Consider the following 11,666-nt stretch of genomic DNA (forward strand, 5'->3'; position numbering starts at 1 on the left):
CCCTGTAATTTTCTGAAACACCAAGTAGTGTTTTTGTGTTGAGGGCTTTACCCTTGTTTTTCGACCCAACATTGAATTGCTTAGCAAGGAAATTCATCCTCATATTTTAATTCTGATAATAAGTGACGAAGGAAAAAAAATTAAATCGCTGGTAATTTTTCTTATTTTATTTTTGTAACTGATGAAATATACATTTTTTGCAAGTAACTATAACAAAGTTGTTTACTTCAGCAAAATGAAACCAAAAGTTGCAGGGTGGAATTCAAAGCAAGGACCTTAATTCATTGATTAAATACAGTGATAAGAACAAAACGACAACTGGAATAAAATTAAGACAACAATCAAGTAGTTAAAAATAAATTAAAATAATCCGAGGTACGGTTCAATGAGCATCAGTTTGTAAAATAGTGAAAGCCTTACTGCCATGACTTCTGATCTTAAAATAAACTTAACGACACAAAAGGAAACCAATACGATTTTCACAACTTTCTTATCGCTACTTCAATCACCAATCCACTGGCAAAGAAAATAATAATAATAAAAGGAAAAAATCAATAAGGACACGGAAGGAAGGTAGCTTTATAAGGTACCTTCAAAATGCCAGAATGTACAGAGAACGATTCACAAATTAAAATAAAATAGGAAGAAACTAAGTTATTATTAACATAGAAATCATTCTAAATGATGGATGAACTCAGAATCATCAGCTCTACAAATCAAAATCAAGGGCAAAACCAAGCTTATGTCCACCTTGGTTGAAATTTTGTCCGTCTAGTTGGGTGGACAAGTAAATAGTAACACCTGCAACATAAGGAGATACATCATTAAAAAGTGGAAAGGGCAAAATTTCTAAGTAGCAGTGTAGTACGGTCCAGGTATACAAGTTTTACAGTGGAATTTTGATAAACCCGTTTCCAATGAGTTAGAAATCCCTGTGAATCAAATTCGTTTTGCGGTCCTGTCAATGACCCTGAATATACAATTCCAGGGTTGCCACAAAAATTTGGAAATGATTTTCCCTGACGAAAAATGGAGAAATTCCCTGACCTTTGAGAACGCGCGCCATGATCGCACAGCCAAATTTACACCTTGCTAGCTACCATCGCACTAATATAGCGTCTCATTAGAAACGCGCTTAAGCTAAGGAGTCAGAAATTAATTGTAGAACATTTGGAAATACAAAAAGGGTTGTTAACTTTTTCTTTTAATTTTGATGCTTTTGACTTTCTTGAGCAACCCAATAATAGTCAATTTTTCCCTGACTTTTAGCTGTTTTTGGTCAAATTCTCTGACTTTTCCAGGTTTTCCAGAGCACTTTTTTTTCCCCTGACTTTTCCAGGTTTCCCCTGAATTCCCTGACCGTGGCAACCCTGCAATTCAATCTATTTTTGGATAAAGTGGAGTTTGTTCAAGTCAGACGTTTACTAGCTTAGGGCATATTTTTCCATCTTGTCATCAAGTTCTCCTACAATGAGTTAGACATCAGCACAGGATTGCCTGCAAAATCCTGCTACGGGTAGGTGGATGTCAGAGAACGTCAATATAACACTCCTGTAGAAGTAGGAAATCACACATCCGCACGAAAGCAGTGTAAGTGCTGAAAACTGATAATGATTTAAGGGTCTTAGAAAATAAAACCTACTGGAAAACATACCTGGTGAAATAGTTTGGGAGTATCCAAGACCAATACGGCTCTGGTTGTCAACCTTTGCTTTGAGGGCAGCATTGTTTTCTAAGTTATATTTCAAACCAATACCAAGCTTGGTGTCATTGTTCTCAGTGAACCAGGCGAGATCTACACCAATTTCTAATTTTGGGCTTACTTTCTGGTAGATGGAGCTTCCAAATTCTTTACCGTCATTGCTGAAAAAGAAAACGGGACCATTTTTCATGGGAAACAAAACTTGAAAAAATAAAACTGAATAGACTGATATTGAAAAGAGAAAAGAGAGAAAACTTACAGTTGCTGATTTTTACTACTTAACGGTACGAGCTTTTAGAATATTTTCATACTTTAGCAAGGCATCTAGCTACATTTTTTCCCACTTGTCTCTAACTTTCCAGATCTTCCCTGGCCCTTGCATTTTCTGGTTCCGTGATTTTCCCTGATACTCCCTGACCTTTTGGTCCAGATTTAAAGTTACACAATAATATATTTAGCATAAGGCACTGGTGCGAACCAGAGGAATTTACGAGTGAAAGACTAACTTCAAGCGAGGAGAATGCTGTGGGCTAAATATGAAGCGTAATGAAGTTATGCAAAAAAACTCATTCCCCAGTTGCTGGGCATCTTGTTAGGATACTGTCTCCGTCAAATTAACTGTATGGCATAGCCAACAAAATCACAGTTAAAAAGCTCATAGTTTTGACAACCTGTAAGTAATGAATGAAATTTTACTGGAATTCAGAAGTTTCTGGTAGCTTTATAGGTCCATCTTTAAATCGATCTAGAAAGACTTTTTGTGAAAGCATAGGAGCGTTATTGGTACAATTGAACCGATGCTTTACTTATGGGCCCAAGCGCCAAAATCCAAGTTTTCAGAGAAACAGAGAAAAGTAAGCCATTCGGCGCAGGGACTGATAATATCCTATATCACGCAATCCTAGGATCGCTGTTTTTGCAGAGAGCCCTCAAATTTTTTCTTTTTTCTTTCTTCTGGGTGGTTCAAAAGTAGTGACTGTCTCTTTAAATTTAAATTTTGTGGAAGCCCTTCACAGTATTGTTGTTACCATTGCCATAATTTCGAAAACTGGGTGACATACGCAGCCGCAGACTGTCGATAATGTGGAAAGCATAGAGCAGTATCCACCCCTGATTCAACGTGCATTCAATTCAAACCCAGTTACAGCGGGTGTTCCTTAGACACAAATTTTTATGGGCTCAAAAGATTGAGCACTTGCCAAATGAATGTTTTTCGTTTTTCTCAAAACTTTGATTTGGAGCTTGGGTGCTCAAGAAAAATATCAGTTTAATTCTAGATTTACCAATAAATACTGCGGTGTTCACAAGCTCTATGAATGGCAGGATTCTGCAGCACACAATAGACACTAGACTTGTAAAATACAAGTTAGTAATACTAGTACTGCTGCTAGAGCACACAATCTCTGAATTGAAACTATTTTGCTATGCGTCACTTCCTAATTGCTAGAGTGAGCTCAGGAGATTCCGTCAAAAAGCCAGAGATAAAACGGAATTACCTACATAACAAACTTGAGCGTGAAAGATCAACTTATAGACTTTAGTCTATATTTTCAACTTGTGGGAGTAATATAAGTTAGAAACTTTTAAAATTTTTGCTTACATCTGTGACTGAACATGGAAATCCTTTGCGGAATAGCCGAGAGACAGTTTGTTTGACTTCAGCTTATTGCTTTTCGTGTCAAATTTCAAATGATAACCACACAACCAACCTAGAAAAATAACAAACAGGTTCAGAGCAAAATCATACTTAAGGTATCATTTCGGATGTCATTCAGCAAAAAGGGAGAGAAAAAATTAGTGTTGCCATGAACCTGAGTCACTTTATTTCTACGATTGAATTCGTGAATAAATTTTGCTACAGTGAGTAAAAACTGAGATGCATTGACTCTGTATTTTCTAACTGGTTGTTCATACAGGAACATACACCTACTAATCACTGAAAAATTAAATAGGTAATTGAATTGATTGGAACCCTAGATGAAGAGGCCATGACAAAATTTTGAAAAGACAAAAGTTACGTTTGGCGAAGAAATAAAACTTGACAACTGAGACGATTGAAAAGACTGATCAGTCAACACTACTGTAGCTAAATGTTGGGCAAGCCGTCTATGACTTAACGAAAAGTTGAGCGTTACCCTTATGTCCTAAAACTGCAGCCAAGGAGACCAAAGGAAGAGGGGCCTTGAATTCAGCCTCAGCGTTTATTGCCACCAACTGATTGACAAACTGACTCTTTACTCGAGCTGACTTCTCACTGCACAGAACAAGAAAATAAATATGTTAATAGAAAAAGTCAAAGAAAGTGTTACATTGATCATTACATTTCATTTGTGATAGGACCTGAGGATTGTAACCAGAATGTGCTTAACAAATGAATCATCAACAGTTCAGCACACACAAAAATTCATGTTCTACAACTGGAAAATTTGGGATCCTATTTGAAAGGGAGAATGAGCAATTCGGTTCTGTAAACTGATAGATTTTCTGGTTAAGACTTTCATTAAAAGTGTGTTGGTTTCAAATAGGATTCTTGAGACAAGCTGATTTGGTAACCGCAGGGCTCACAACTGGAGATGACGATGGAATTATTGGTGAATGTTGATGTTCGGTTCTGGTAGTGTGGGTATTAGAACTTCTGATTCTGCCAATTTTCGACCATTCTTTCAAAAACAGTTAGTAATGTTTTTTTCACATGGATATCTTTGAAATATGTACCAAGCGACATGAAATCATGTGCAGTTCCCCAATACTTTCAAACTTCATCTTGGTAAAATGAAATTCCAATACTAGGTCAAAGGTTGCAGTACTATATTCTTAGGCATGACAGAAAATAAAATCTTATGAGATCTTCATTCAAACTCTTCAAAACTCAGCTGGATGAAAGTATTTCTAGTTAATAATGGATTGAAGTAATATGAGATATTTAGTAAAGTAAAGGCAATCAGATTCCATAAAAAATTAGAGATGAGAATAAGGGAGGAAAGTTCCATTTCAAGAATTAATGATATAGCTAAACGATAAGGCCACAGATTTAAAAAAGAGAACTGTGATGGTGTATGCTTACTGACATTAACTGAAACCACTAAATTGTTTGGCAGGTGATGTGTGACTATTAAAATTCTGGAATATTGTATAGGACATTCATCACCATCATCATTGAAACAAAAGCTGATTAAATTCAAGGTTCGGTCACTTTTGCTTCAATCTTTTTTTAAACTTAAAGTCTACAGCTAATTGTCTTTACTTTACAGAGAAATAATAATTTACCAGCTGGTTTCAGTGCAGCCTAGTTTCAATTCGCACTCTGTCCGGTTGTTAGGAAAAATCGGGTTTTGGACATTTCTTACGGAAAATTTTGAGCGAAATCTGAAAATTTTTGTGGCTTGAGCAATACTTCAAACCATCCAGCATAACTTTCGATTAATATCACTTTAAACAATGTTTTTCTGAGGAATTAGATACCATCACCATCCTTCAAAAGATCTTGATCAGATGAGGTGATTTACCCCTATGCTACAGCACTTTCAAGTCAACATTTAGTCTGCTAAAATATTCAGGCATTCTTGAGAATTTTACTTGAGGAAGGTAATTCAACCTTAAAAACTCAATTTACTTTCCTTGCCGTGACTCTGGTGCACATTATAACATTGCTCAAATATGAACATTCCTCCTTGATGAGGAAACATCTAGATATCAACCGTTTGATTCACATTAAGTCAAACTTTCAGATAGCTTTTAAATTTTTCAGGTCTATTATAATTTTTGCACTGTGTTCATAGAGAATTTGCAGGTGTCTGAAATTTGATGAATTTCGTGTTAAAGTGGAAACTACTGAGTAAACTGAACACGAGGACACCCTTGGTTCATGAATTGAACACTTATTGGAGAAGATATGACAAAATGATCTAATCTGCTAAAATAAATGTTTAAATGGGAAATGCCACTAGATGACGTCACTAGGCGGTGCTTTTTTAAACTTCTGAATCTATTTATATACTATTTCCCATATCAGAAAAAAAATTATAAAAATAACTGTGAAATCAGCTCTTTAACCACTTTCAGATGAAGCAATAAAAAATTTGCATGCCAAGTCTCTATTGCAGGTATTGAAGTCAAAATCTTGCTCTTTTAATCTAATACATAAATTCATTTCTCTTGGGCTTTTCTTACTCCTGTGCCTGAAGACATTTTTTCCCAATAAACTGAAGAGCAGTGTTATAACTTCAGTGCTAGGAGTGAACATGCCGTTGTCCCTCTGATGTAAGAGTGTATGTCAATTTTCTTGTGAGCTCTGGAAAGCATTGAACTCTATAGAGGACAGAGTTTATCTCAAAATGCAGTTATGCTCTTACGTCAAAGGAGGGACAATGTGTAACTAATAAAATTGTAGCGCTGACAGGGACCAAGTCAGGCGACGTTCATTTTATCTGAGAACCGCTGATGAAAACAGCTAACACTCACCAACATATCTCACAAATCAGCTTTCTAGTAGGATACCTAATGGATTGGTTAAAACTACTGCTGCTTAATATTTATGCCAATGATCTGGGAAATTACCTAGTCTGAGGAGCGAAGGAGCAGTCTGCAGAAATTTTGGTGCCAGGGAAGAAATCTGTCAGAGAGAGCTCGGTGGATAAAACATTGTTCGTGTTCCATTTCTCAGAGAAAAGTAAACCTGTAAAAATAAACACACTCATTAGACATTTATTTAAGATGAGACATAAATAAATAATGCAGGAGTGAACGCACTCGCACTCATTTCTAAAACTTAAAATATTAGTAACTTGAGATTTTGAAGCGTACTTGGTGATATTTTTTTTCTTAACTATCAATGAGCTAGAGAATAAAATATATGATAGTTAGGAATAAGGATACTGCAGATCTATACAAACTTGTCTTTTTTTTACTAAAAACTTAGGATACTCCCTAAAATAGTACATTGTAAGTAAGCCCTTATCAATAGTTCTCAAGAACAATTTGAAAGACATAATCTTCATGAAAGTTGAGAAAGCCTTACCATAGTCCTTGAATTTGTACTTGGACTCGATTGTACCAAATACTTTTCCACTTTCAATCTGGGATGTGCCACCAGTTGCAAACTCAACCCCAGTTGGGGTTTTGGTTTTGATATCAAGCTTGATGAGGTCAAAGTGATATCCTTTGCTGAAGATATCTCTGGCTTGTTTACCTAAATCACCATACAATGGAGGACCCATTTTGATCTGAAACAAGCAATACAGACGTGATTACGCAAAAAACTAATTATGAGTACGAAATAAGTTGATATCATTGGTATCCGACGTGGCGCTATTCTGAACTTATACAATCTCTGTTTCAAAAGTAACGATGATCATGTGACAGAAAGCCATCACTCAAATAGCTTGTAGCAAAATGAGGAATTCAAACGTATTAAGAACTCCGGCTTTAACAAAGTAAGTAGAGTTTTAAGTAAATAATTTCCGTGAAACGGCACAAATTGATGTCTTGATTTCTAGGTAAGTAAAAGGTTTGAATCAAGGACTCTTTTCAGAGGAAATACATGGATACGAATATTCTGAACAGCTAAGACAAATGACTTGCTATATAGTAGCCCAAGTGTTACAGTGAGATTGCTGCTGACAGATGATTTATATCAGCAAACGCTCTAGCCAGACAGTTGAGTGGCGGACTCAAATGTTGGTAGGTACCTAGAAACGGAAGATTAGGGTGGGAACTTAATTCTAACATGCTGTGAAAGCTTGAATTTGAGAGAAGAGTCTTAACTGAGCACTTTAAAATTGAATCAACGAAAATTTCAGATAATTCAGAGAGCTAACCAATAAGTAAGGCATATCCATGACACGGTTGTTGCGAATAGAAACCGCTGTGAATTAATGATTATTTTAAGGGGCAAAACTGAGACATCTAATATGGCAGGAATTAAGTATCGTTTATTGAACCTGAGGTCCTGATCTGTGTTTGTGATGAACCAATGCGTGAGTGCAAAGGATCTGGGGTGGCACAGAGGCACTATGAGTGACATTCTGTGGCTTCTCTTGAAGGGTAACTAGTGAAGTAAGGGTACAGCAGTAAAAACTTAGATACTAAAGCCTACTAGAGGAGCCGAACTATACCATGTATCACACACTATAATGTCCAGGAGAATGCATTTACTGATAAAGGTTTCAATGAGTGAAGTGAGGCCTAAATAGGCTTAGGAGTCACACTTTTCAGCACACACTTCTGCATCACATGATGAGGCCACATTCAAACGAAGCGTAAAAGGCGAAGCATTCTAATATAATAAGACTGACTAATTACCTTGCTAAAACGAAGTGATTAATTTACACAGGAAAGCTGATAAAGGTAACCAAATCGGCACAAATTGGAACAGAGAAGGAATCAAAGGACAGATGATGGCCGGCTGGGAGGATGCGGGGATGCCAAATGTATCGTTTTGACCGTGTTATTCGGATGGGAGCGGAGATCACTCTTTGCTTTTAGAGCGATTCAATAACTTTTTCCAATATAAAATATTATTTTTGTCACGAGTCTGCACAGTTTATCTAAAGTTCGAGCGAATCAAGTGGATTTTTTTTAAATTTAGATGATCGAATCCGTAAAAGCTGGCAACAATCAGCAGTGCAGTGAGACAGGGTGGGAGAGGGGGTTCCGCTCGCCAGCTGCTACAGTGTTGTCGTTGTGTGAGGGTGCTCGGCCGACTAAGAACTCCAGTTTTTACAGTCTGAAAAAAGAATTTTCAAAGGGATATACAGGGCCGGATTAAGGGGGTGGCCACATGGGCCACGGCCCATGACGGCAAAATTAGGGGGCGGCAAGTTTTGCACTTTTTTTTAAATGAGGGTTTAAAAAAATCGGATTCCGAAAAAAATTACAAAAGAGAAAAGGCGACAAAATCTCTTATTTCCTGAGATTATAGTAATTTATAATTTTGTCGTCTTTCGGTGATAAGAGACGGCACCTTCAATAAATCGAGTTAAGAGAGAAACCAAACCCACGATTTGGCCTGGAGCAGCGCGGCGCTGAGAGCAATGATAACGAGGACTTGAGATGAAAAAGGAGAAGCCCTCGGCGCGGCGTGGCGGTCGCATGTAAAACATATTAGCGCCTATAGGACTGCATGAATACTTCACGCATTGCGTCAAATACAGTGCGGTCAGCAGCGGTCGACGTGACATGCATAGCGCCTGCAAGACTACAAGAATACTTTACGCATTGCGTCTCACACAGTGCAGTCAGCGTGAAACGCATAGCGCCTACAAGACTGCGTGAATACTTCACGCATTGCGTCAAACACAGTGCGGTCAGCTCGGCGCGGCGGCGCGGCGGCGCGGCGGCGGAAGTTAAAAATATTAAACCACATTTATGTTTGTTCTTTCATGATTTTTCTGTAAATTCCTTATATATGGAAGACCTTGTCCACACAGAGATAGGTTTACGGAACTTAACTTTTGCTAGTAGTGTTGACAGGGCTTTCGCAAAAAATGTGTCCAAAACGAGTAAACGCGTCTTATGCTCCCCTCCCCCTCCGGCACGTTCACTTGATGGTTTTCATTGGTGTTTCAAAACGAATGAGAAGGGGGCGGCGAAATGCAGGCGGCCCATGAGCGGCAAGTAGGTAAATCCGGCCCTGGGGATGTACATGAAAATTTTAGAGGGCTTTGACCGTTGACTTTTGGAGGTAATGCACGGGGTGACTGTAGTTTGAGGGAACCGCTAATCGATTTCCGACAGTGAAAAACTTGCAACGTCGCAAATTGAGGTATGAATGTGCTTTACGTCACCGTTAGTGATGAGAAAATGTGCATAGAGAAAAAAAAGGAGGTGTTTGCATCTTGAGGTTTGTTTACCCTGTGATGTAGGTCGGTACAACCTGGCCAGCGAAATGCGGAATTCGAAGTATGAAAAACGGACCATAATGTCCCATTTTTTTTGCTTAAATCAACTCATGATATAATTTCAAGATAAATTTTTATAGAATGACTTTTTTCCATAAATTACACCAATTCCCAGAAAATCGAGGATAAAAGTCGCTGTGCCGACCTACGTCATCAAAAAAATTCCAAGATGCCCGAAAAGCAAACACCTTCTTTTATTTCTCTAAGGAAAATGTGTAACTGCACGGCACTGAGTCTGATTCATCAGCAATCGTGGTCTTCTGGCATCAAGTCCAAGCGGTACTCTTGAAGGCGCACTGAGCAACTATTCCGCCACGTAAGCATTGCACGGTATCACACGAAAATGAAGGCGCACTATAATGTATGTATGTTGACCGGTATCGTTTATCACTGTGTAGACTTCTACCTGCGATATGCGCCTCCTGTTCAATCGATATTTGTGCAACTTGGTGCCAGGTGGCGTTTTCGACGGAAAACTGGAATTGTTTTCAAAATTCAAAAGTTGGAGATGGCGGCCTAAAATGCTATCTTGGCGCCCTCAAAATTATCCATCTTTGCAATCGAGATATACTTATCTTTTATTTTTTCATTCAGTTTCAAAATCGATGCACTCTCATCTAATTTAACCTCGATCCGCGCGCTCTGTAACTTTTTTGTGAGGAAACTGCTTTTCTCTCTGCTCGTATACTTCTTTATTTATTCCTCTCTTCTTAATTTTCGCATTTAATCATTCGGAGCAATATAAAAAAAGTTCATAAATCTTTACATCAATGGCCTATATACGAATGGATCTAAATGAAGCATTAAAATTATGTTTATCATCTTATCTCGGACAAATCACGGCAGATTTTGAAGTGTTCTTGTTGGTTAACCCCTTAAAGTAGGCAGTGAAAAACTTGCAACGTTGCAAATTGGGGTAAGAGTGTGGCCGTCGGTGATAAGAAAATGTGTGACTGCACACGTGCGCTTAAGTGTGATTTCAGTGGCAATTAAGCTCTTGCATCTGTCAGGAATTTGTGATTCAACTATACTGATTTCAGTGAAAAATTTCATGCGGAACACGGTGGTGCCACTGGTTTTCTCTGAGACAAACTCCAATGCTCAAAAAAAGCTCTCAAAGTTGAGGTCGCATAAACGTAATGAAGAGAATATCGACGGTGAAAGTCCCAAACCACGTATCTCGTTTGCGGTGTTTAAAAATCTCCGCTCCTATTATTAATTTTTTTCTGGAAGCGAATCAACATCTTTCGGGTGGTTTTCACAGAATTTTCTTCGCACAGAGCAGAAAAATCACAGATATTTTAGGGAATGTACGTTGAGTAGTTTTTCTTTCAAAAAATAAAGTATGACAGTAAGTCTGCAACGTTGCAAATCGAGATACGTGGTTTGGGAATTTCACCGTCGATATCCTACTTAGAGTCCACCTCTACATCAAGTCAAACTCTCCAAGCGAATATAGAGAGCAAATACATTAATAGGGTTGCCACTTTGTTAGGGGGCTCCAAAACTGGAGACACGTTGACCTGCTAATGCACTTGCTCGCCAACATTGCATGGAGAGTTTGACTAGACATAGAGGTCAATCTAGTTTCCAACTGTTTATCAAAAACATAGGATGAAAATTTTTAGATAAGTTCTGCTCAGTGCGACATAGTTAAATAGCTGCAGTAAATTAACTTTACTAAGGTAGCATAATAAATTGCTTTATAATTAAAAGCTTGAATGAAGGAAAGAATGTGAAACGAATTTTTCTTTAAATGAACTTTTTTCGAAGCTCAGGACAGCACAGAATTGGTATCCTTTCCATTGCAGTCTCGACTTTGAGAGCTTTTTTGGAGTTTTGGAGTTCGTTCAGAGAAAACCAGTGGTATCATCGTGTTTCTCGCGAAATTTTACGCAAGAAAAAGTACTTCAATCGCAAATACCCCATACATGCAAGGGCTCCCATTTTGGTTTTCTACCATCAAGTCGAAACGATACTCTTTAAGGCGCTTTGAGCAACTATTCCGCCACAGAAGTATTGAACAGTATCTCACGAAAATGAAGGCGCACTAAAGTATGCAAATA

At 38.0% G+C, this 11,666-nt stretch overlaps 1 protein-coding gene across 2 annotated transcripts; it reads right to left on the reverse strand.

Moving 5' to 3' along the window:
- Positions 1 to 152: 152 nt before the first annotated feature.
- LOC109036489 (voltage-dependent anion-selective channel) lies at positions 153 to 8,162 on the reverse strand. 2 transcript variants are annotated; one of them, XM_019050733.2, is made up of 7 exons: positions 8,003 to 8,162; positions 6,720 to 6,924; positions 6,260 to 6,377; positions 3,838 to 3,956; positions 3,303 to 3,411; positions 1,655 to 1,863; positions 153 to 801 (listed from the first exon to the last, which is right to left on the reverse strand). In XM_019050733.2, exons 2-7 carry the CDS (start codon positions 6,916 to 6,918, stop codon positions 710 to 712), a joined length of 846 nt encoding a protein of 281 aa, XP_018906278.1. In that variant the 5' UTR covers positions 6,919 to 6,924; positions 8,003 to 8,162; the 3' UTR covers positions 153 to 709. The 2 variants fall into 2 exon arrangements, with proteins under 2 accessions (XP_018906278.1, XP_072157470.1); XM_072301369.1 differs by lacking the exon at positions 8,003 to 8,162 and adding an exon at positions 7,816 to 7,941.
- Between the last annotated feature and the right edge of the window lie 3,504 nt (positions 8,163 to 11,666).

Source organism: Bemisia tabaci, chromosome 6 (genome assembly GCF_918797505.1).
Source record: "Bemisia tabaci chromosome 6, PGI_BMITA_v3".
NCBI classification, from domain to species: Eukaryota; Metazoa; Arthropoda; class Insecta; order Hemiptera; family Aleyrodidae; genus Bemisia; species Bemisia tabaci.